The sequence below is a fragment of the Lepisma saccharinum genome, unplaced genomic scaffold, assembly GCF_977018435.1.
Source record: "Lepisma saccharinum unplaced genomic scaffold, izLepSacc3.1 HAP1_SCAFFOLD_102, whole genome shotgun sequence".
Taxonomy (NCBI): domain Eukaryota; kingdom Metazoa; phylum Arthropoda; class Insecta; order Zygentoma; family Lepismatidae; genus Lepisma; species Lepisma saccharinum.
The window spans coordinates 148,525-175,606 of record NW_028142930.1 but is presented as its reverse complement, the minus strand read 5'-3'; the positions used below and the strand labels follow the sequence as shown (position 1 = coordinate 175,606).

The 27,082-nt window shown below is 37.4% G+C and overlaps 2 protein-coding genes across 5 annotated transcripts in view; one reads left to right on the top strand and one right to left on the bottom strand.

The window, feature by feature from the left end:
- LOC145982320 (next to BRCA1 gene 1 protein-like) overlaps positions 1-4,505 on the bottom strand; it is a 47,309-nt gene extending 42,804 nt beyond the window's left edge. For all 4 annotated transcript variants that reach the window (XM_083115880.1, XM_083115883.1, XM_083115882.1 and 1 more), the window contains exons 1-2: positions 4,212-4,505; positions 2,772-2,834 (exon numbers count right to left, since the gene is read on the bottom strand). In XM_083115880.1, coding sequence (XP_082972006.1) covers positions 2,772-2,834; positions 4,212-4,358 — 210 coding nt within the window. In that variant the 5' untranslated portion in view covers positions 4,359-4,505. The remainder of the gene's footprint in view (positions 1-2,771; positions 2,835-4,211) is intronic.
- A 988-nt stretch (positions 4,506-5,493) lies between these two features.
- Positions 5,494-27,082, top strand: part of Arp3 (Actin-related protein 3) — a 36,569-nt gene continuing 14,980 nt past the window's right edge. Inside the window, exons 1-5 of the mRNA XM_083115879.1 lie at positions 5,494-5,714; positions 12,582-12,762; positions 15,790-15,946; positions 19,877-20,034; positions 25,413-25,730. Coding sequence (XP_082972005.1) covers positions 5,671-5,714; positions 12,582-12,762; positions 15,790-15,946; positions 19,877-20,034; positions 25,413-25,730 — 858 coding nt within the window. The 5' untranslated portion in view covers positions 5,494-5,670. The remainder of the gene's footprint in view (positions 5,715-12,581; positions 12,763-15,789; positions 15,947-19,876; positions 20,035-25,412; positions 25,731-27,082) is intronic.

Here is a 27,082-nt window from a genome sequence, read left to right as displayed (position 1 = left end):
TCATCTTGTCTCAAAGGAATAGTTTACCTCGTTCTCGGTCTTGTCTTGAAGTGTAAATACCCGTTCTGTTCACTTTTCCGTCTAGATTTAACACAGGTCTGTCTCGTCTTTAGTCTCATTTCGACAAGTCTTGGATGATCTAGTCTCGTCTTATCGCTATTGTTAAAAGGTCGTCTCGCATTCATCTCGAATTTCTTCCACCTTGAATTTTTAACTTAAAAGGTTCAAGCTCCATCTGCCTCCTTGTTCGCAGCACTTGCCATGTAGTTGTAGATGGAAAAGAAGATATTAAAATTAAGCTTCCTCTGCCCCCTCCCCCACTCCTTTCCCACCGGGGTACACTGGGTTTATTGTTTCACACTGATCTCGCCTGTACGTACAAAACCTGGTAGATTCAATGGAAACTTGTAAACTGAAGCAGCAAATTCCTAAGGGAATAATTCCATGTTACACTTGATTTGTGGAGATGTGGCTGCAATTCTAATCTGCACGTCAATCCTTGTGTCACGTACTTCTTACTGATAGCGAAAACTTGAATGTATGTTCATCCAACTAGCGCAAAAATAATTTTCCATTTTTTTCAAACCAGATAAGTTGGGGAAAAAATGTAGTCTCATTTTTAGCATGCGACTGGGGGGCAAAAATACTATATTGCCCCTCCTTAGATGAGTGGGGGGGAAAGCTGCCCCCCATTTCTGATGTCCCTGTTGACATACCAGTTCAGGTTAATTTCTGAAAACGCCAAGTTAATGATTTGTGGTGCCATAATTGTTATAATGAAAATAATTATTGAAGTAAACACTTACTCTTGGTTGTATTTATACGTCTGGCACATATTGACACACAATATTTCTAAAAAATATTAATAAATGTGATACATTTTAATACAAATCAAAAATTCAAAGTGCAAGTTAATTTTTATTGCGTTTCCCAAGTGCACATGTACTAATCATTGTAAAATTATGGCTCTAACAATATTTACCAGATTTTCTTGGACAAAGTTACCACTTACTAAACACAGTGTGTGTGTGATCTTCTACTTTTATTTGAGTTTTGTTACTTAGTTAACATGTTGCTTTTCTACTACTTTTGGCTAATCACAACGACGAGGATGAAAGATGACATGATGAAATTGGTACACAGGCTGGGATCTGAATCCGGACCACTGTCATAATAACCACTTCACCACGGAGGTTGGCTTTGAGACTTCCATGTTTGTTCTTGGGCTGATGCAGGCAAGAATTTACAATACCGGACCCTTCTGTAATTTCTATGTTACTGCATATACTCACGAAATAATTAGTCGCGATGATTTATCTGAGGTTAACATGTTGGGGTGAGGTGTAGAAATTGTTCATTAACGTGTAGAAGTTGTAAAATAAGCTTTTCTATTCTCGCAATGATTCTCCGTATAAAAGTATGGGAACCATATTTGTTAATATGAACAATTGACGTTCGCAATTAGTTATGCTGTCTACAGCATAGCCACACTGTTGATTTCATGGCAGAAGAGAACAGTAAAAAAATTGTTAATGTTGTACAGATTGATCGGACCGTACCTTAGAATTCTTTCGCCTAGCCGGTAAGCTCTACGCTACGATCCCACACAGAAATGCGTCAATTGGATTGATTTGGTGTTTTAAGTCCATTTTATGCACAGTAAGGCTAATTAGGACTGGACCTACAGCTTAAAGTGGGATCCGAACCACTATGTGCCTCCACCGGGTATCGAACCCGGGATACCTTGATTACAAGGCGAGGATGCTACCACTGCGCCATCGGGGAGGCCCTAGAGATGCGTCAAGGATGACGAAGAAGACGACAGTCACAATCACGATGTAGAAGAGCATGTGGAATGTGGACTGATTTGATTACAGGTACATTTGGCAACAGTGCATCGATCGTAAAATTGCAGGATACGAAAATTGAGTCTTCGATGAAGAACATTTGCCGTTAAAGTGCTACGAAAATAAGATTTATTTTATTGGTTCGTTATCACAATTAGCGCAAAACCATTCATGGATAGCCCCACTGACCATTCTCGGTAAGGTTAGGTTAAGCAAACATAGTTGAAATTTGGGGTCGTACAACCATGCACAGGTAGCCCCACAAACCATTCAAGGTAAGGTTAGGCTAGGAAAGCATAGTTAAAATTTGGGGTTGTAGTAATGTCAGGAATATATATTTCATTCCTTAAGTATTCGAAACACAAAATCTTGTGATAAATAATGAGCACTCGTGCATTGTCGGTTGCGATCACGTACCCCCTTATTTTGAAATTTCTACGCGTGACCCCCAAATTTTAACTTCAAATTCGAGATTAGGACGACTCAATTAGTGAATATGAGAAATATTACAAAAATTGGGGAGGAGTCCGGTATTGTAAATTCGCTCCCCAATCCATTCCAAGTGGTCCAACATTGGATGCTTGACCATTTATAGAAAAAAAAAATCACATTTATGTTGTTGTAACCCCTACGCAAGTATGATTCAAAACATGCATTAATGCTTCCCTCTACGGCTTGCTGATACAATTATTTTGATAATGTCAGAGTTTAAAATATTTCTAATGACTGTTCATTTCCAAGCCCATTCTGCTATAACGTGATAAATAATAAGAAAAAAATATTCTAATTACAAAATCCCCACTGCATTCTTTCATGAGATGTTAATTCTGTGGAGTACGCATGTGTGCAAGTACACATTACTAATCTCAAGTCACACACTTAAAGCTAAACAAGAAAGGCGTAAAAAAAAATAATTACACATACCTCATCACCATCACTATCAATATATGCAACAGATATATCTTCTGATGTTCCCAAATTCTGACACTGAAAAAAGAACGAAGAAAAAACATCAAAATAAAACCCAATAAACTATTCATAGCATTATTTTAATAATGATTCATTCCTCTGTTAAGGACGACTCAAAGCACACGTGGCAAGCTGTCCTGCCAACACTTACCATTTCATTTGAAGCAGTGAATAGGTGTAGCATCACCACCTTGTAATCAAGGGAACACAGGTTTCATTACTCAGTGAAGGAGCATGGTGGTTCAGATCACACTTTAAACTGTATATCCAGTCCCGATTAGCATATCTGTGCATAAAAGTAGACTTAAAAATTTGGATACCAATGTGTCAGTGACATAAAACATTATTTTTTCACTTTTGCAGTCATTAATCAAATAATTGGTAACAGTTCCAAATGTTTAATGATTGTTTCCAAGTTTTATAGGAGTATTGGCAAGAAGTTTAGAATATTGGAAATGATTTTGGAAGTAAGTTCGAAGCTTGGAACCTTACCAGTCTCTGTCCAGACATCCTTTTATTTTCAAGATGATGCTGACTAAAGACAAGGTGCTGCAGTGGTCCACTTGGTCTGTCATGCGGGAGACCCTGAGTTCAATTTACAAGGTTGGTGATCTGAGGTTGGAATTGTTTCTGCCTTGTCCCCACAAAGCAGCTCTGGGTTTCCACTAGCCTCAAATAAATGGGTACCTTCTTCACCGACAAATACCTACTATCGTGTTAGTCACCGGTGGAACATTATGCATGGGTAGCTGACGGATAGCCCCACAAACCATTCATGGATAGCTCCATGAACCATTATGCACGGTAGCTGATGGATAGCCCCACGAACCATTCACGGATAGCCCACAAGGTTAGGTTAGGTGTGGTTGGGTTAGGCAAGCATAGTAAAAAGAAAAAAAGAAGAAGTTTGAAACACTGACAGTGGGTTATGTCATCGAACGTGCGGAGCATGCAGTTCACGTAGCGAAAGCAATGGCAATTGTGCGTCGGTGAGTTATTTCTCTTGAAAAATACATGATTTCCAGGTGAAATAGATTCCACGATGAAAGAAAATACCTCGACGAACGTTGGAAAGCTTGCAGAAACTCATTTCCGTAAGTAGTTTCTTCTGTAAAAATGAAGAAATGTATCCGATATACGGAACTGTTACCAAATGTTATTTAAATGTTAACTTACATAGCATTATGTACACCTTAGTTGAAAGTTTGCTTGAGGTCTAATTTAATTTTTAGAGCTTAAAAACTTTTCATTGTACTCTAATATTCTTAAGTCTAGCAATAACATACAAATGTAAACATTCTGTGTCAACACTAATAGAGTTTTTATATCAAACGTTTCAATATAAATTATGCTTGTTTTTATTCTGATTATCACAAAATAAACATGAGCACTTACCAGGTATGACTTGAAAGTCAACCAGTTCAAAGATGCATCGTCAACATCCCATATCCCGATACTTGCTCTATCCTCTTCGCGAACACTTCCAGCTCGGCTTCTCTTTCTCCATTGCAATTCAAACACTATTCCTGGAGGTGATTCCATTTCAGACAATTTCAAAATAACGATAAATCATTCAAAGAATATTGCATTCGCTCGAATACAAGAAGAACGTTTGTTTACATATTTCTCACAATTCTCCATAACCTGGTGCAATGTCAGCTGACAACCAAAACATCACGGGCTACATGCGTACAGGAAAAAAGTTCTGATTAAAACAACACACTCTTTGTTGTTCTATGGTTTATTTTTAATTAATGGAGATGTTTAGACAAAATTCAAAGAACACTTGCATTACGAACTGTGTTCACAATAGCAATAGTTAAAAAGGAAGCGCGTTTAACAAAATTATTCAACATTATGGATTAGATCCGTAATGTTCCAATGAGTAAGTGTATACATCCGCTAGCAGTTGTCGTTACTCGTTGCATTCGCAAAGAAGAATGAAATGCTTGCAAATGGCTGGGAAGGACAGAGCGCATTGAATTTATTAACACCTAACGTTTGTCATGGGTTCCTCGTGCAAGACAATTATATAAATTGACATTGTAATTCTACTAAACCAGAAATTCTGAGCGAAAATTGTTTAAGTTACCGTGTCTGTGGCGCAAGAACATTTCTGATTTGGGGCTACAAAGTTAATTTCTGTTATTTTCCTTGGGCTAATCGTAACATCGAACATGAATGATGATTAGATTAATGAAGGATTTCCCATGACCACACTCGAAACTGATCTTCAGTGGTGACACCACGTGTGGTACGCCAAGAGACAAGGAGGGGTTGAGGGGAATTTCACTTGAGTTGCACAGTTTTAGCATAGAATAGTTTCTATGGTTTTAGCTATGGCTAGGGGCTATATATTACTAATCATTTCCTCATGTTTCCAAAGTAATTACCAACGACCCACTCATTTCGACTTTTTAAGAAAACGCCACAGTGAAATGAATGAAATAGATAAACCATAGACGGATAATCTCTCATGTTCTTGATTTGAATTTTCTGTATACACTGTACTTACATAATACATTTTGCTAACTACATGTTTGAAGAGGTATAATTATTTTCCAAAAGAACCTTTTTGAAATTTCACTGGAATAATATTTGTTTAAATATTAAAGCAATACTGTTGTGTAAAGAAAGAGTATGTTTGTAACACTCCCTTGAGCCGGAAGCTGGCACGGTAAGTCATATCCGGTTTGTCAGAATTAAGGCGTGTATACGGATTGTAGTGTTTGGATGATGTGTATGAAGTTTATTGACATATTTTGTCATAAAAGTGAAAACAAACTGAGGAAATTGCGTATATGAAGATTGTAGAACATTTGTGTTACATACAAATCAAGACTTTTCTCTCATCATGACGGGGAGGCTTCCTGCATGTGTGATTGATGTTGGTACCGGGTACGGTTTCATTTTTTGTTACTAAAGATAACAATCATAGCAGGTAGCATGTATGCTGTTAATGTATTGTAGTAAACTGTAAATAAATACTTTGAGTGTGTTTGAAATCAGATTATTGGTACGTAGGTAATGATGTATTGGCACATTTTAAGGTTGGCTGAAAAAAAAGTTCTATGTGGCTTTAATGCTAAAAGTTTGTGTCGCAGAGACAAGAAGATTGTCCACTCCAATGTAGAGATAACGGAAATTAATACGGCATGAGTTTACAATACCGGACCACTCTCCAATTTCTATAAAATTTCGCCTACTTACTAATTTCGGTGTCCTGATGACGTATCTGTAGTTCATATTTGGCGGTCACTTGTTAAAATTGTACATTCATTTACGTGTACAACTTGTAAAATAACCTTGCGATTTACCACGGTGATTGTCCATACACAGCAATTCGGAACCATCTTTCTTTCGCAATTAATTAGCTAATGGTCTTCCTTTACGCACAACAATCTTGTTGACGACAGACGAGGAGTGCCTACGAGGTTAGGTTAGGTTCCATTAGCATAAATACAAAGAAAAATTAATATTTTAGCTAAGAGAACTATACCTTATCTTGCCTGTTGATTTCTTCATGTTGGGAAAATTGCGTCTTCCGTGGAGCTATTGTTCTTATGGTAGGGTTACGTTACGTTAAGAAAACATAGTTTATTTCATTTTTTTCTCGATTTCCATACTTGACCGCCAATTATTACATGCAGATTCGTGATTAGGAGTTCACAATTAGTGAGTAGGCGAAATTTCATAGAAATTGGAGAGTGGTCTGGTATTGTAAACTCGTTCCATTAATACTTCGACAGAAAAACGGACTACGTTTGTCAATAATTGGGAATTGTAGCAAAATGCAATGTTGACATAAAAACCGTTATGACTGGGCCAAGTTTCAATTGAGTAATCTCGATAATCATTATACACATGCATTCTACATGGATTAAATTTTATATATGTCTATGAACATATGCTAAATAGGAGTTATATTTACTTCTGCATCTTCTGTGCAGAATAATTTTTCTGCCCCATATACTTTCATACATTTCTTACCCATAAGTTGGCTGCTACCTGGAATACAAAGTACTACATTCGATTTTGTGAGAAGTTGCTTTTGGTGTTGTGTACCTCTTACTTGAGATTTTGTTTAATATATGCTCGCGTAGTTAGGTTAGGCAGGCCAGGTTTGGTTCTCTTAGCATTAAAATAAAGTCCCTAAATGCATTCTACTAAGGTTCCAATTTACTTCTACATGAATTCCCACTAGTCTACGATACTTACAGTCAGTTGTCAACGAAAATACATTGTCCACAGGAAGCCTGCATGCTTGCGTAAGGTAATTTTTAAAATGTTTTTTTTGGTACTAGTTTACTATCCTTCGGACACATTTATTTATTTTTACAGAAGAAACTACTTACCATAATAAGTTCCTGTAGCATTGCCGAACATCGGGAAGGTGTTTTGTGTGATGTGGGAATGTTTCATAGCTGAAATTGATGTTGTTCGTTGAAAATTAATTCTCCGACGGAGATAGCGTTTGGCACGTACATCTTCGTACACCTTCTTACACCATCACCTTCGTACACCGTCGTGACTATCATGACGCGTCGTGATTGTGTTTTCTTGGTATCCTGTGTTTCGAACTGTCTGCGTTTGCAACGAGAGTTAGAACGGTGAAACGAGAGGGATACATAGTTAAAATTTGGTGTCGTGTTAGTACATAGTTAAAATTTGGGTAACAGTTCCGTATATCGGAAACACATTTCTTCATTTTTACAGAAGAAAGTACTTACGGAAATGAGTTTCTGGAAGCTTTCCAACGTTCGTTGAGGTATTTTCTTTCATCGTGGAATCTATTTGACCTGGAAATCATGTATTTTTCAAGAGAAATAACTCTCCGACGCACAATTGCCATTGCTTTCGCTACGTGAACTGCATGCTCTGCATGTTCGATGACGTAACCCACTGTCAGTGTTTCAAACTCCTTTTTTTTTTTTTTCCTTTTTTACTGTTTGCCTGACCTAATCTTATGGAAATGTTCGTGGGGCTATCCATCAGATACCGTGCATAATGGTTCATGGAGCTATCCGTGATTGGTTCGTGGGGATATCTGTGAATGGTTCGTGGGGCTATCAACTAACCTGTGTATAATGTATAGTTTCCACCGGTGACGAACACGATAGTAGGTATTTGTCGGTGAAGAAGGTTGAAACACTACAAACCCACAACGTGAATCAAGATGTGCCTGCCATATTGTGTGTTCCGGAAGTGAAGAAAGGAATAAAAAGAGCACGCAATGTAAAAAATTATTTGTTTTCATGTAAAAAGCATAATTAGGGTGACCAGACATACATTCAAAAAAGAGGACAAAGCATGGTGAAAAAGGAGGACAAAGTCATAAAAAAGAGGACACCGCAAAAAATGGCGATTCATTTGCCATTACTCATAATTTCATTAATAAATAAAGTACCAACACTTTGCTGACATAATTCTGATGATTTTTTTCAATAATTTGAAATTTCCTCTTGCCTTTAAGCAAAGAAGGCAATCTATTATTTAACACATGGCAATCATAACTAAGATATCTATACTTTGAAGCACAGAATTTTACTCTTTTCCCAATTCGTGGATATTAGAATGCAATATATGTGAATGCAAATGTAACAAGTAAGCTTCGCTTAAACTTATTTCCAAGAACCTAATTTTCATTTTAGGTAGTTTAGATTGGGTCAAGAAATATGATTTTAATGCCACGAACATTTCTAGTACTCTTCAACAGCAGGAGAAACTGACAGCCACCTTACACTTTACCTCTGGTGGAGGGTCCCAGAGGTCCCAGGTTCGAATCCCAGCCTGGGCATGGGTGTTCTTTGTGAGTGTTCCTTCATCAAAATCATCGCTCATCCTCATCGAGCACACACATATCCAGGAGATGTCTAATGGACGTCCTCTGGATATCCATGCCGAAATTCTGGATATCCATATTTCCGTCCAGGGGAAGTCCATAAGATATCCAGGAATTAAGTGTTTTGGACATTCTGGGTATGTTTCGGATATTCTGTGGATCAATTTTGAACATGTTTTGGACATCCTGTGGATTATTTTTGGATGTGTTTTGGACATTATATGGATGACTTTTGGACATGTTTGGGACATGAATTCACGTGATTTTCTGGGTGTTTTTATTTCATTGTGGATAAGGATATATTCTGGACTAAAATTATACCTAATCTGGACATCATGCTGATATTTTTTGCACATGCTTTGGATACGAAAAGAACATTCCTGCAGTGGCGTAGCGTGATTCTATGAAAGGTGTAAGGCTTCCTTAGATAAATCTGATCTGAATATTGGATAAAGAAAACCCAAAGATATTTTAACTAAATAGAATCTATTTGAATGTAAGTCATGCATGGGCATACTCAATTTCAAACATAAAATGCACACACTCTATGTTAACAATAATAGCATATGTATGTATTACTTAATGAAAATTCTCATTTATACTGTAACTCAATCCGACGATCCTTTAGTCTGAACACCTCCATCACGTCGTCGTAGAATCGGGAGTTTCTGGTCAATGTCTTTAGCAGCTCCTTTTCAATGGATATCAGTCCCAAGTCAGATTTCCTTGCCTTAGTCTGTGTGCTGCTTTGAAATGTGTGAATCCTCTTCAGTACAGAAAACTGCTTTTCCACTGACGAGCTTGAGGCAGGAACAGTGAGGAAGAATTCTGTTAGTTTGTACACTTGTTCAACAGCTTCATTCAAATGGGTAGTACGCAGGTACTCATGAAGTTCAAACACACTCTTTACTCGATATTCAGCTTCAGAATAAATTACCTGTAGCTCAACTTTCAACTGGTAGCAATTGACAAATTTCGCATACAGCTTAGTTAAGCACACAAACTCTTCTTCTGGAAAGGCCATGTCATATTTTTATTCTTATTATTCTTTTTCTTTCACTAAAAAGCCATTTGTGGGAAATGCGTAGGATACAATTTGCAAATGCAAATGCATACGAGAATGTTACTCATTATCATGGTTATGATATATGCGCACAATTTGAAAAGCATATCAAGCAACTTAGTCAAAGGAAAAGGTAAAAAAAGAAAAAAATCTGTAAATCATAACGCTAAGTATTACATGCATGGTTTTAACATTACGGGCAACTGGGATGCACGTGCCTAACTTTGCGGGTGCTGCCGGATCTAGAATTGCCAGATATTCCTCTTTTATCTTTAACTTCGCTGCTTCCAATGAAGGTAGTATCTAACATTAAACCATCTCTTTGTGAACTTAATAGTTAGTTTACACATTTAAAATGACACCCGTTTTGTTAGCTACACCTCCTGTCAAGCATTGTTGAAACAACACGGGAGTCGATTTTCTTGGTTCTCTTCCGACCGTGCAAACAGACGCAGCGGGGACAGAAATCTCGCCAGTTAGCACCCACTCGTAATGCGCCTTACAGTGCGTGAGAATCGGGGCACCCTGTCATTGGTTGATAAGATACTACGTAAGCAAACACACCCGCCATGGGCGAGTCCAAATCATTTCTTCCATTCACCCGCACGTAAGTATTCTCAAGAAGCCTTACAGAGAAACAACTCGAATCAAAACAAGTCCTCAATTGTTTTATTAAAAGTTCTGCTTGAAGTCTGATATTGCTATGTGTATTCAAGTGATAAATACGGGAATGAAATACGTTTTCTTCAATAATTTCAGCTTGTAAGGTGGACTTACAAGCCTTACGTGGACACTACGCTTCTGCATTCCTGGACTAGATTTACCCAAATCGAAGACCTGGAGTACACATATGCTCATAACAAGCACTCCACTGTCTCTCTCTCTCTCTCTCTCTCTCTCTCTCTCTCTGTCTCTCTCTCTCTCTCTCACTCTCACTCGCTCACACACACACACATACGTATCTACACATCCGAAAAGTACTTTGTATTCACATGCATAAGCATAGTAAGCAGCGCTTTTTCTTCACTACCACGCAAGGCAACATCCTCATGCAAACTGCCGTTGTGTTCGAGAGGATACACAAAGAAAGCCTCGTGGCAACTTTCACCTGCTTGGCGTGCATGCGGGGCAACGCAATTCCTGTGGGAGATGTTTTTAATTTAAGATTTATTACTGCATAACAGAGTTTGAGTGCTGACATAATTGACACAAGATACTATGACTGAATCTTTAAACGGATATCAAAACATTTATGTCAAATTTGTGATAACGCGTGGACGTAATACCACGTATCCCATGAATATCCAAAACGGGACGTCCTATGGATATCCAGGATGGGAGATTCTTTTGATGTCCAGGAAGAGATTTCCTATAGACGTCCCATGGATATCCCATTCTAGATATCCAGAATGGGATATCCCTAGGATGTCTTTTGGACATCCACAATATCCATGGATCTGAATTGGACATTGTGGATGTCCCTTGGATGTGTGTGCTGTATGTGTGTTCGCGATTAGCCAAAAGTGTCAGAAAAGCGAATTAAAATAAATCATATCAATCAACCGAAAAGGAACTGCTCAGATTACATGTGTTCAACAAGTTTCAGATTGCGAAGCAACAAGTTAGAATAATACGTACTAATGACTAAGGGTGTGCGGGACAGAACTTTTTTTGGTCGGGACGGGAAAAATTTGCAAACTCCCAATGAGGTCAGGAAATTTTCTGGACGGGAAAAAAAGTTCTAACGCTGTGGAAATCACGAACTTGACACTTAATTTTGTCTTAAGTTTTTTATTAATAAAATCTAACAATTTCCAAGAAGTGTCAAGACACTTACAATGCTGAAAACTAGGGGTGGGCAGGATCCCGAAATGTCGGGACCGGGATCGAGAAAAAAATTTCCCGTCCCGATCCCCACATCGGGAAATGACTTCCCGAGCAGTCGGGAAATACCGAATGGTCATTTTAAAAAGTCGTTAATTCTCGACGTTTTCTGCATTGTAAATTTCTGGAACTTATTGGAAATTGTTAGTTTGTATTCAAGAAATGCAAAAACAATCACTTAAAGTGAAAATGACGTGTAGAATTTGAGATTTTCAGGGCTTCAGGAAATTTTGAACATTTCCCGTCCCGAAAATTTCCAGACATTGTCGGGAAATTGCAAATTTTTCCAGTCCCATCCTGGCCCAAAAAATTTTGTCCCGTACACCCCTACTGAAAACATCAAGACTGAACCACTTTTAAAAATTACCATTTGGAAGTTCCGGACTGCTCGGAATCCCGAAAAGTCTGGAAATCATTTCTAGAAGTCGGAATCGGGATGGCAGATTTTTTAAACTGATTCCGGTACCGACTTTTCTTGATCCCACACACCCTTACTAATGACTCAGTCGGGAAAGTGATCGTGTTCAGCTCCTATGCTAGGTGAGCATTGCTCGAATACTTAACGTGCCCCAAGTGATATGATGATCGTTATGTGTGGAAACATTCTCTGTGGAGCACATTTGTTACGGTCGATTCTATACTCTTTCCAAAAAAGGAGGACATTTACTGATTTCTAAAAAATCCGCCCGGACACACACCTAAAAAGGAGGACATGTCCGGATAAAAGAGGACGTCTGGTCACCCTAAGCATAATGGCACCTTGAACTATGTTCCGCAATACACAATAATTGGTAAGTACGAACCATGTGAAACACAAAATATCCGATAAACAGAACTGTTAGATTTTCATGTGTTTCCGATATACAGAACTGTTACAGAGTTTATAAATGAGTTATCCATTTTGTGGAAATTTTCATTTTAATTTCATTCTGGGTGTTGTGTGATTTGTTTTTTTTTCTATTTTTTTTATTTAAAGGTATACTAAGTTGGGATTTGCCAGTAATAAAGAACCCCAGTTTATAATTCCTTCAGCAATAGCAATAAAGGAAACGGCTAAGGTTGGAGACCAAGCAATTCGTCGATTAACAAAAGGAGTAGAGGACCTTGATTTTTTTATTGGAGATGAAGCATTTGAAGCCACGGGCTATGCTGTTAAAGTAAGTAGCAGTGATAATTCCAATATTGTAAGTTAATCAAGGACAAGTTTTTTTGGTATCTGGTTCTGATTTAACTAACACACACACTATAGGGCCATTCCACAAAATGTTGTCCTACTCTATGTGCATTACAAAGTGGATTAATCTGAAAATTATTATTAGTGTTTTCAATTGCATTAAGGTTTAAATGTTTGTGAATGTACATAATTTAGATTTTAAAAAAAATATTAGCATCTGTAGCCTATATGCTTCACAGGTAAACAAAGTCAAACTTTGCTACATTACTGAAGCATCACACGTAACACATTCTCATTAATGTTTTTCATGCATTCAGGCTGTCATCATACTCAGTTTTTTAATTTGTTAGCAGGCACTGCAAAGTACTTGTTAATTGTATGAAATCAGTTCATTGTGAATCCAATGTCATGTCTACAACCTTAAATTGTGTGTGTGAAATATCACACAGGTAACGTTGAAATACCCTTATACCTGTTACTTCTATACCAAAAAGCCAGACATTAATAATAAAGATCCTGGCCTCACAGGTAAGTATGTTACAATATTGTTTTATCAACATTTAGTTTTCACCTTATCAGTATGAATCATGAGGGGAACAACTTTCACCTAGTTATCACTTTTCAACAGTAAATTATTTTGTAAAGTGTACCACTGTGTTTACTAGGGTTGAGCCGATACCAACATTTGCCAATTCCAACCGATACTGGTACTTCTATAATTTCAGTTTAAAATAACAAAGGCTAGTTGCTGAGTCACAAAACTCATCACATCACATTCTATTAATGACAAATTATTCTCATATAGCATTATATCACTTAAATTTCCCGTGACATTTTATGTGAACTTCTTTCTACCCACAGAGGATGCAAAGAAAGAACAAGTTTTGGAAATGTTGCAAGCATTGTTAAAATTTTCCATATACACCGAAAAAAACTATGGATTATCTTAAGTGTCCCTGTTTCATTTCATGATCCCCAAATACGTTACACAAGTCTTTAAGGGGAGAGAAAGTATATCATGTAAATTTATGTAGTGCATATAGCGTACAACTTGCACAAGGAATGTAAAATTAATACATATGTAAACATCAGTCTTATCGTTTGGATTAACCCGGAGAGGGAGGAAAACAACAGAAAAATATACACAAATACAGATATTTATTTCATGCTCATTTGGCAGCTCTGTATATGCCCTGCTGTCCATTAATCTTTGTCATTTGCAATAAAAACAAGTCACTGCAGTGTCGGCATCAGCCAGCAGTCACATAGAAGGGTAGAGCGCAGGAACTAGCATTATAATAATGCTGGTTTTGAAAACGTCACATTTTTTACCCACGATTTTGCGAACAAGAATTGGCAAGGAATGGTTTCTTTCATTTCCACATAGCGTTGACCACCAGGCAGTTACATGCCTTCAATGTCACTTTGGGGTGCAGCGCTTTCACTTTAGCTCTGCCTTTGATCTTGTCATCTGCTTCCCAGGAGGGTGCATCATTTTCAGAAACATGCATTGAATTCTTGTGTGGGTGCCCAACCTGTCACAAGGAAGGGTGAATGAACTTTTGAAAAGGACAAATCTTGACGTTTCTCTTGGCTGCTCTAGCCACTCCAAATCTTTGGTATCGGATGGTATCAGCAAAAAAAATGAACCGATACTAGCCGATTCCGATACCCTTGGTATCAGTCGCAGCCCTAGTGTTTACTCTATAAAAGAAAAACCTTTTTCGGCTATAGCCCCGTCTGTTTGGCTGCACTTTTTGACACCCTGTGCAGTGCAGGTGTATCCAGTGTCAGAGTGGTGCAAGGAAATTACGTTCAACCAACTAGACGGAAAGTTGTGTTCAAGTTCAGAAGATTCAACAAAATGCCTGTCTGCTGCTTTAAATGATCATTTGATTAGTTAGCATGCACCATGCGACCATACACCGGTCCAAAAGGTAGTGCAGATGGTGCAGACACCAAATACGCTACTTGACTCGAAATCAACAAACTGGACGACTCGGTGTTGCACCGTGCAACCAATTAGATGCTACGGTGCAAAGAGAGTCAAAGCGAGTCAAAAGGTGCATCAAACTAGATGGGGCTTATTGCATATATTTCCCATGCTACAAATGTGCATATCTTTCCAGATACTGCATTTCTAGCCTTTATTTTCTTGACATCCATAATTCCCATTTCCTCAATTAGTGGAAGCATGGATAGTATGGAATTAGAGATTGTAGTTTTATGTTGTCATGTTTAGGTTTCTTGATTAAGGAGATGCATGAAGATAAGAAGATGCATGTTTTAGAACAATTTTCAGGATTGCCAATGTTTTGTATCACTAAAAATGTGGTTTCTTTCTCTTTTTTTGTATGTAATAATTAGGGCCAGGATTTTTATTTAATATTGTACAAAATATGCACTATAATATGAAAAATATGCTAGTTCACTTTATGGGCCCTGAGTTGCAATCCGCAATGAATACTTTCTGTAAATTTTTAAATTAAAATAAAAAAGATTTTGCTGCAGCCCCCCCTCCAAAAAAAAAAAAGAAACTAGTGAACCTGGTAGTAAGAACAAATCCACTTCAAATATGACTGTATATTTCTTGAAAAAGCGAAAATATGCTGAATATGAACGAAAATCCATCAAAATATGCTCTATCACACAGAAATGTCTAAATATGCTCTTAAGAAGCACCCTAATTTAATTAGTTTCTTCATAATATGAATTTCTACATATTTAGGGAACACATCGCCCTTACCAAAATAAATATGCTAAGTCATGAAAATCCTAGCACTAGTAATAATCAATATTCGCCAAATGTTTGATATGAACTCTATTTGTTGCAAATTGCAGTACCATATCAAACTACAAATTGTCACAGCAATTATTTTTCATTTTATTATAATTTTTTATGTATTTTTAAAAATCACTGAATTGTTTAGAATTGAAAAGTAATGAAAGCTGAGAATAAACCCCCTTTAGCTACTGGTTCCAATGATATTGAAAGCTAGTATATTTTCAGTACCCTATTCGTCATGGCCTTGTGGAGGACTGGGATCTCATGGAGAGATTCCTGGAGCAGTGTATTTTTCGCTACCTCAGAGCGGAACCAGAAGATCATTACTTTCTTCTAACAGAACCTCCATTGAATACACCTGAAAATCGAGAGTATACAGCAGGTAAGGTAATGGTTTCAATAACAAAAAGAAATTGCAATGCAGGCAAAGTTGTAATAACTTGTGTGTATTGGGAGGTAAAAGATTAAAATATCCTGGGTTCCATACCCGGTGGAGGCTGTGGCGATTAGATAATTGCCTTATTAAAAATCTACCTGCCACAGCTTCACTCTTCCCTTTGTTGGGCGATTGAAGTATTTAAGTCACCATGAGATGCGTAGGAATTAATGTTACGTAATGTTACCGATGTTTTTGGGTGCGCTTTCACTTCTCACGATTGAGTTGTCTTTGTAAAGACAGATAACAGAACCAACTACAAGCCTGAGGAATCAACTTCTCCCACGAAGCTCTCGGAGTACCTGGTCGGTGTTACCTCCCCTTTTGTTACGTAAGAGGCAAAGCACGAAAACTGGCTAGCAAATGCATTTGCTTGAGCAGGCTGTCTTTTCCAACTCATGTGAAATTTACCGAATTAACTGGGACAGAAGACAGTTAACACGGGATCTAGTCAAAATCAAATTTCTGTTTCTTTGTATTACGCTTCGTGATTTTGTTAAAATTTTCAGATTGGTATAGTTATTTGCACATGTACTCCGAAGCTGTCTACACTTATGGACGGATTTTACAGTTTACATATTTTGGTGACTTTTATACGTGATGGTGTGTATGTGTTATGAGTGTAAGTATGTTTGAATTTCCTTTCTCAGCAATTATGTACATAGATTAACTTAATAATGTTTTTGTCCTTTACGAGAAATGTGGTGTACATGCGTGAGTGAAAGTTTGGGATGTGATTATTATCAATAGAATCACGATATATATAAATCTGTATTTATTTGTTGGCAGCTTGCAAAAAGTATAAAACAGAATGGGGATTATATAGATATTTTGGGACTGCGATTAAAATGTTTTTTGGGTAGGCAATTTTTTACTACTGATGAATCATTTTTTGTGGAAAATCTTATCGCAAGAATTGTAAACTGTAAGTAGAATCACTATTCTTATTAGTCAGAGTTCTTTGTATAAATATCTGACGAGGTCGAACTGACAAACTACGAGCCTACAGCACACTAATGAAGTGATGTAATGAAATCCTACTATTGTTATTATATTTGTGTTATCTACGTTCGTAGTTAAAATAAATGACAGTTAACGTTGGATCTTTTTTTTTCCTTTGAATCAACTAACGAACTTTTCAGCTTAGAAAATACAAGGTCTAAATAATTAAGGAAGTAGAATAGGGTAGTGGGTTAATAGGATTAATTTGTTCATATTGTGGAGGTACGTAAATTCATGAGAAGGGAGAACTAGACAATTCCCCCATGTTTCTGACAAGTTTGCGTTAAGGCAGATGTATTCATTCGATCAATTGGGTTCTTTTCACCAGTGAGGGGTGTAAGGGGTGCTCCTTCCGCATAGTGCACCCAATAGTCAACCTCACTAGCTAGTACACCCTGGACTTCAGACTAACGAGGCTCTGCCAACTGGCCCCAGGGCCAGTATAATTCTGTGTCGTCCTGTGTTTTGTCCTTATTTGTGGTGAGCGCCCTTTTTAGCCTCAGCTTTTAACCAAGGTAACTAAATTTTAGTCCTCAGACATGCTTTTATTTTTGTTACGATAAGGGGCTGGACCCCGTTTAGTGTGATGGGTGCAAAATAGCCTCAGTGTTGATGCACCCAAAAAATTTTAATTCAAAAAATCAAAATTTTCACCAGTGAGTGAACAATATACTGACAGCAGCCTCGTAAGGGGTAATCGGTGGGCACGCAGCATAAGGAGTGTAGTAGTTTTGTTGATAAATCGCTTCCATAATGTAAGTTGTATGGTGTCATATAAATATAGGTAGCATTGTTACATAAATGTCATATATAGTACCAGTTCTGTAATAGATGGTACGTATTTTTAAGACAAAAGAAGATTGTCGGTTTGCTTTAAGATTACATGCTTCATTGCAATAACTAGATATCAGAATTAACAAGACTACTCACTCACTACAGAAACCGTTACAAAAATGGTAGTGGAGTAATATAAGTCCGTACTCGTCACAAAGAGATGGTAGCTGAACAATAGGACTACCTATTCACTACAAGGCACATGGCACAGTGGTTCGGATCCCACTTTAAACTGTAGGTGCAGTCCCTATTAGTCTTTCTGTGCATAAAGTAACTTAAAACAACAAATCAATCAACAAAAATATTAAAATATGACTTTTGGACACTCAGTTTCCCTTTTACCACTTTTATAAAATTGTTTCTGTACTGTCGGTGTTAGTGTTTCATTCTTCATGATGTCTAGTGTCTTTGAATTCCCAGAATAATGTAGAAATTATTGGCATTGTGAAATAGAATAAAACCCTGCTTTTGTGTTCCTGGATTTTACATTCTTCCCATTACACATTCCATCTTCATGGTCCCATCATTGCAAATGTTATAAAAAAAATTTATACAATAAATTTTGCCTTGGTCAGCATTATAATTCAAACATGGAAACAAGGCTAAACAGTGTTACCGTTGAGTTTGTGTGAAGATACACGAATTGAAATTCTTGTTGCATGTCTGTGTTGAAACTACGAGGGCTGTTCAATAAAGAACGACCATATTTTTTTTTATAACAACATACCCTCAATCATCGTCCAAATTTTGATGGTCCTTTTCAAAGTAGTCCCCATGTGATGCAATGCACTTGTCCCACCTTTTTTTTTCATTCTTCAGAGACATGCTGGAAGCCATGTTTTGATACGTCCTTCAAAATTGCCTCCACTGCCTTCACCACTGCTTCTGATGATGGAAAACGCTTTCCAAGAAGGTGTTATTTCACATTGGGGAATAAAAAATAGTCACAAGGGGCTAGATCTGGACTGTAAGGGGGATGAGGAATACATGTCACATTATCGTGGTGCAGTATCCAACCTGATCCTTTCTAGTCTGGCCTTTTGCGATTGATATGGACTTGGAGAATTTTCAGTACATCCCTATAGTATGCTCCAATTACAGTTGTATGTGCTGGTACGACATGCTGATACACCATTCCCTGAATATCGAAAAATGATATGACCATAACCTTCCCACTTTTGCTTCATATGGTGTTGGTGATGTCGGAGATTTCCACACAGAGCTTTGCTGTTTCCTGGGTGTTGTAAGTTGTTTCCTTCCACTGCCTATTCTACAGTCTGTACTTCCAGTCTCTGTATTCTGCCGAACAACATTTGTGTCAGTTTTTGGATGAATATAAAGTTTTCGTGCAATTTCCTTCTTGGGCACATTATCCTCTAACATTTAAAGTATCCTTGTAACACCTTGCTTTCTGCCCATTTTGATTTGCTGTACTTTGTGTGAGCAAGAAGGAAGACTTCTGATCAAGAAACCTTTCAGCAAAGTTATGAAACCAATCCCTTAACAAATGTAACAATTGAACTATACATCAGACCAAACAAAGCTAACTAAACAATAACAGAAGGCAATAAAAGCCATAAAGCTTAACAATTTAATCAACTAACCACTTTCTTTGTTGCTTTTTTCATTATACTTTCTTTGTTGCTTTCTTCATTGTTAGAGTAAGTAAAATATCAGAAAATATTAAAATTACATACAGTATGTACAATTGTCATAATAATTACAAAAATAAAATAAAACATATTGCTTGAAAGAAAATATTGTTATCACTAGGGGGCAATTCTTTTTTGCTGCAGAGTGTATTTTCTACACAAATTATATAAATTAATGCTGCAGTCTTAGAATTCTGTGCGAATTTTGTTTTGGTGTTGGAGGAACCACCCTGTTTACAATGGTATAATAGCTGTAATGCAGTTATAATATGTTAGTATTGTTATTGAAGAAAGTAGTATTGTATAATTGTTTTTTTAATACTCCATTCTTTTTTATCTGTATTACTGTCTAGGCTGTTTTCATAGGCAATTTTGTTGTTTCTTTCAGAAATTATGTTCGAGTCTTTCAATGTACCTGGTTTGTACATTGCGGTGCAAGCAGTATTAGCATTAGCTGCCTCTTGGGCTTCCAGGCCAATCTCTGAAAGAACGCTGACAGGAATTGTTGTCGATAGTGGTGATGGTGTTACACATGTTATACCCGTTGTAAGTTATAGTTTCCTGTAAGGAGTCTTTTATTTCGCCTATGTATAAATAAGGAAAATAATATATTGAGTGTCGTTTCTGCAGGATCTACAGAATAAACAAAACTAGGAAAAGAAACACTAGTTGAGTTCTGCTGAGTGTGGAAAAATATTCAATCTTCTAATTTGTTGGAGTAATGTTTACTGATCTGGTATGGGGGGGGGGGGGCAGGGGATTCCCATTTCTTGGAGGTAACATTACAATGCTCTTTGTGAAAAATTATCATGAAAGCATGTGAGTTAATAATTGTCTGAAATGATTTATGTAAAAACTCTCTATTAACTTAGCTGAAACCACTGCAAGTAGAAATTATGAAAGTTTTAGAAGTACAGAAGATTCAAGGTTTCAGCTGTAGTTGTTATATTTCAGATTCTGAAATAAATTTCCCATGAATAAGCCTGCAGTTTAAATTAACAAAATTGGTCTTCAAGTGCATTCAATAACTACAGCCTTCAGCTTATTTTATGGCACACTCTGTTTTAATTTTTTCACCAATCTTAATGATGATAAACTGTAGTATTAAATGTTAACAAAATTAAAGGATTCAAACTGTCAAAGGCATTCACGTCAGTAGTATTCAGATATTTCTGTTGACGACCATACAAATACAAAGTGTTGTACTTTTCAAGGTTAAAGGTGTAATATATGAGAACCATGATTAATGATTTGTGTGTTTGATGAAATTTCACTATGTTACAACATGATAATGCTAATTCTCTTTTTGTCTTGTTGAGGTTTGAGTGTTTTGTTTATTTAAGTCTACTTTATGCACAGGTAAGCTAATTGGGAGTTGTCAGTTTTAGGTGTGATCCGAACTGTGTGCTTCCATCTTCAACGCTGTCCCGTCCAAGCTTGAACAGCGTCGTCCACTTGTTAACAGTGGCCAATGATTGGGCAGAATCTCCCAACACTGTGTCCAATTTGGCTTTGATGGCTTTTGCATTTAATCCCTTTTTCATCAGAAACTTGATGACCACACGATCTTCCTTTTGTTCCATGTTGTCACGTCACTTGCACTTCTGCTCCTTCACGTGTCTATGGAAACCAGACTATTGGAAGACTGGCGATGAAATTTTCCCTACACGTTCAGAACAGATGTGGCCTTCTAATGCACTTGCTTTTGTTCAGATTGCTACGCCATCTCTGACCGATTCTTAGAACTTTCCGAACAACCCTCGTACGTATAGATTAATATTAGTGTGTAAATATTCCACTCCAATCATATGCATAAATTTACCAAGTTTTGCTTTAAAATATTCAAGAATTATGTCGGAAAATTATATTGCATGTTATGCAATCACAAGATCCAGTTTTTAACTAAAATAAAATTTGAATTTGGCATAATTTCCAGGATAATGAAACTCCAAGAAAGTGCCACATGACATTTTTGCAGGCCTCGTTAAAGACCAGAATGCAGAAAAAGTACCAGCCATTATCTGTAAATAAATTCTAATCAATACTTTCCAATACCATTTTCACTGTTAATGACTGGTACTGATACATGAACATCCATATCGACTCAGTTGTACCGGGTGTCCGGAGTGGGACTGGCAGTTTTTTTTTTTTTAGAAGTGTTATTTGAATATGGTAAGGAATAACTAAAAACAAAATCAGACATTTTGAAGGCAAACTCACCAAGTTTGATTGGAGGCCGTTACATTTCAATATAGCTCAGTGTAACTCCATTTGAGCTCAGTTTGTTGCATGGAGAATGTCTAGCCTGCATTCAATCTCCCTGAACGTATTCTGTAGCATCTGAGGGCTTACAGAGGGAAGAGTATTCCGAATACGGTCCTGCAGTTCTTGTAGATCATCTATCTTCTGGCCAGAATACACCATGTGTTTGATGTACCCCCAAAGAAAGAAGTCCAAGAGGGGTAACATCAATCTTCTGCAGAATGTCCATGGCAAATTCATGTCTTTTCGGGTTATCATCTGGGTTAATTTTGTTCAACAAATGCACCTTGTATGCATACAAATGTAACCTTTGTGCATGACTTCGTGAACAGTGGAGTTTGGAATTGCTAGCTGTCTGGTCTGCTTGCCTCCCGTATTGACTTCCGTGGGCTACACATGAAACAATCTCTTACTCACCCAACATGTTCAGCTGACAGTCAGGGTTTACCGCCACCATGACGTTTCACCAAACTCCCTGTCGATAATTGTTCCTTCCATGGCTTGATGGTGTTACGTGATGGAGGTTCCTCAGGAAACACACAGTGAAAGTTTTGTTGCATTTGCACAACACTTTTTGTCTCTGCAGACCACCACACACACTGTGCTTTTTTCCTATACAGACACCATTTTTTGCTTGAGTGACACTAGCACCACCACCGCTAGTTGTACATGTACGAAAATTTGCTGAACCATACTCACAAATAGGGCGTCCCCTATGGTGCAGTGGTAGCGTCGTTGCCTTGTAATCAAGGGGTCCCGGGTTCGATACCCGGTGGAGGCACATAGTGGTTCGGATCCCACTTTAAACCGTAGGTCCAGTCCCGATTAGCCTTACTGTGCATAAAGTGGACTTAAAACACCAAATCAACCAACCAATCATACTCACAAATGTACTATTGCTTTTGCAATGCTTTGTTAACAAAAAGCTCAGTTTGTTGAAATGTAGGGGAGACCGGGGTAATTAGAACATGGGGTTATTGGAACATGTTAATGTAGAATAATTTAAAACGAAAAGACTGGTGTAATAACATTTCATACCTATGTACCTACACTAAACCCACATGCAGAAAATTTGTTATTGGAATAACTACACAAAAGTAAGTTTTATTTTACTTTTATTATACACCTGCAAAAAATGATGTGATGCATGTTTGGTGTTTCTCTGCTTCTGCATATACTGGATGTGAATGAAAGAACCCTTGCAAAATTTTCTTCACCCCTATAATAAAACATAAGGGCATACATCTTTTCATGTGAGTTTGGTTGTCTATGGGCAATTTGGCTGGTTTTTATAAGCAAAGTTCTTATTACCCCAAAAATTTCTGCAAAGGGGTTATTAGAACATGGCGTAATTTGCTTGATTTTGCTTGGGGTAATTAGAACAGTCATGGGGTAATAAGAACATCATCTTGAAATACCATGAAACGTAACTACTTTTGGAACAACCTGCTTTTAGACTGGAACAGAACCAATCCTGGTGCTCGTTTGCCGAAGTCTGTCTTTGCTCAGTACATAGGGAGAGTGTGGTCTAGGAGTTTCAAGAAATCATACCTAGTGTCGGGATTTAAAACTACTGGTCTGTTTCCACTGGATAAATCCATGTTTCCAAGTGAAGAGTTTGACCCCCTTGCCCTAGCACGATTTCGTAATCAAAGTCAAGAAGACATACAACCTGGATCAACAGTTGTTGCTGATGTTCAGATGACTCAGAATTCACCAAATACAACTGCCTCCACTGACATCCCACCAGGAGCAGTTCAAGATCCAGTAAACATTCACACTGCCAGCCAACCAACCACTCCTTCCTCTTCCATTACTTCAACAGCAATGCCAACGCCTTCAGATGTTGAAAATGTTCTGAATAGAAGTACTACACCACCATCCCAGTATCTGTCTTTTGAACAATTCATCAGAGAATCTCTTAGTAAACAACACAGACCAAGCGGACAAAATCCAAGAACAATGTCTAGTGGTAATCTATCAAGAGAACGCCTTTCTGATCAGTATGGCGAAATTCTAACAACTGAAGATGCTATGCAGCGACTGAAAGAAATGTCTAATAGGCCTACCAGTGCCAAAAAAAGAAATCGCCCTACTCAGAAAAAAATTCCCACAAGAAGGAATGTCCCTTCAATCCAGCTCTACTTCTTCAGAAAGTGAAATAGACCTATCTCTCAATGATGAAAACAGCACCGACATTGAAGATGACGTGGAGCCACAGGCCGAAAGTGAACCAGGCCCAGCAGCTGAAAATCAGCCAGGTTGTTCTGGTATACCAACTGTTCCAAAACGGAACAAAACACAGGAAAACAATGAGGAAAGTGGTAGGCCTAATGAGGCCGATGAAGAATCAGAGGATGACGATGTAGGCCTATTCAAACTGGAAAAGTACTACGCTGTATATTACGAGCGAAAGTGGTATGTTGGTAGAATTATTAAAATCTCTAATGGCCAGTCTAAAGCAACAATCAAGTTTCTGGAGGAAAAAGAAACTGGCAAGTTCGATTGGCCACGAAGACCTGATGTTGAGGAAATTGATAGGAAGTTTATATTTTACGGACCTTTGGAGTTAAATGGAATCGGTCCATTTACACTTCCATTGTATGACATCATTAAGAGCAAGTATGAAGCTTTCAAAAAAGAAATCAAACATTCAAATCAGTAGATCTACTGGTGCCAAACTGACAAATGTTAATATGGGTCAAGTGTTCTTTGGTGTAGCTTTTGTCATGTAGCCTATATTTTATGGTTTCATATATAATTGTTTTTTAAGACTGATAAGCTTAATTTCTGTATATATTAGTTTTTCACGACAGTTAAACCTGTTAATGTAAGTTATCTTAAGTGTTTTCATAAGTATTAGCACTACTTGTTACAAATTGGAGTAAGTTTTCCTCCAAAAAATATGCTTTTTTGTACTTTTTCTAATTGATATACTAGATTGTACATGTAACTATTAGAAGTTTTTTCTTTACTACATTGTAGAATGGCCTGTAACCTTTCAAATAAATCATAGAACACTGATTTTCATTCACACATGTTTGCTTCACAGCTGGGAAATTGAACTTTATGAAAAAAGACGTTAACTTGGGATTTTATTTAAACAAGCATTGATAACTCCAGAAGAAGTAGAGCTATTGTGTTCAAATTTGCAGGATAAATGAGACATTTATATATGATGTTTGTATTACCCCAACAGCAATCTAAAGCTATTCAGTTGAAATTTCTAACTTATGTTCCATTAACCCCAAATGGGGTAATTGGAACAATTTTATGGTGTCATGACAATTTTTTTTTTTGGACGAGTATTTGCAATGCAGGTATGGTCATTATTTTTTTCAAAAATATACAAAAGATGCCCTTTTAAATGGTAGAAATTTTTAAAAATCCATCAGTAACTTTCTGAGTAATTTACAGTGGAACTTCTACAGGCTGTTTCCTGTTCTAATTACCCCGGTCTCCCCTAATAACTATTTAAAAACTGTCAGTTACAATCTGAACACCCAGTATTTATTCTGATTCATACTTATGGAGAAAATGCTTTAACTGTTTTGTTTAAGCTTTAATTATGCTTCACAGATACTTTGATATGCTCTGAAAATATTTGGATAATTGTAAACTGATATGTCAATAAAATAGTTAATTTCAAAATTGTTTTTCAGGCAGAAGGCTATGTAATTGGTAGTTGCATCAAACACATTCCTATCGCTGGAAGAAACATCACCTCTTTTATACAATCTTTATTAAGAGAGAGGGAAATTGGAATCCCTCCTGAGCAGTCTCTGGAAACGGCGAAAGCCATCAAGGAGCGGTTTTGCTATATTTGCCCTGACATTGCTAAAGAATTTGCCAAGTATGATGCAGATTCGTCTAAATGGGTGAAGAAATATGAAGGAATGAATTCAGTTACCAAACAACCCTTTGTAGTGGATGTGGGATATGAACGTTTCCTCGGACCAGAAATTTTCTTTCATCCTGAGGTATGTTGGATAATGGGCCTCTTTAAAGGTAAAAAAAAAAAAAAAAAAAAAGGTAAAGTGTTCCCCTGTGCATAGCACCACGCCATGAAGGCGTATAGGGGGTGTGGGGGTAACGCCCCACACTTTCTTGATCCGGTCGTGAGTGGGGGTGATGTGATCAGCATCACGCCCCTAACCGCCTTTACCCCCCAGGGTTTCCCCCAGGTACCCATGCTATTCGACGCTGGGTGGGCGCCGGGGCCGCTTCCACCGTTAGAAAAGTTCCCGGATTTGAACCGGCCGGGGATCGAACCCGGGACCTTGAGCATGGTAGTCAGACGCGTTACCGACTGAGATGGGCCTCTTTATATATATTAATGTTGTTAAACAGTTATGAGAGCTGTTCCAAAATCAGCATCCAGCCAGTGATGTTCCTAGCCAAAAAGAGAAATTTACCTGTCATTTTCCAAAAAAATTCTCTTTTTTGAACTTAAGCTTCCTTTTTTTTACAGGTAATAAATACAAGAAAACACATGTTTAAGGTTTATTGGGAGTTATCGATCTAGGTGGGTGTTGGAATGATTTTAGAGTATGTAAAGGCAAGTTTAACATTAAATTAGGCTTTGTGAACACTTTTATGGAGGTGCGTAAAAAGAAATTGTTGGTATGTTAATTGAAATCTTGTATATCCAATGGCAAAAGAAACAGGCAATGAACAGCCCCATTTTTTCATTCTTTGTTTTCCACACTTTGATAATGATGAATTGAAATACAAACACCAATAACTAGAGGTCAACACCTGCCTGAATCAACATAATTCCATTTCTGTGAACAACACAGGATGTAGAATAAAAAAATATATATAATAGCTATGAATGATTTGCCTACTATTATCTTTGCCGTTGACTGTACTGTGTACTTATTTTATTTTTATCACTCATTAAATTTACAAAATTTGTTTACCTTCATACTTCACTATGAATTAATCTTAAAACTTTAAAGTTCTTACACTTTTCAATTAATCAGCTTAGTTCAGGTTGAAATGAAATACAATATTTCAGCTTCTTATAAAAACTAAAAGAGGAATAACTGAAGCAACCATGAGTCAAAAGTAACCAATTGTGTAAACCAAAATTCCCCATCCCTGGGAAATGTCCTTGCTGGAAACATCACTGCCTCCAGCTGACTGGTATTGGTTGCCATAGGAACATTGTGATGTTCCTTTTGGTGAGCCACACGATTACCACATCATGGTAGCTGCCCAATCATCATGCATTGCAGAGTTATGGGACTCTCCTTGAAGTTACTGCTACACTAAGCCCTCACAGGATGTTTTATTAGATAAAATAAATAACATCTTACCTTTGTCCAAG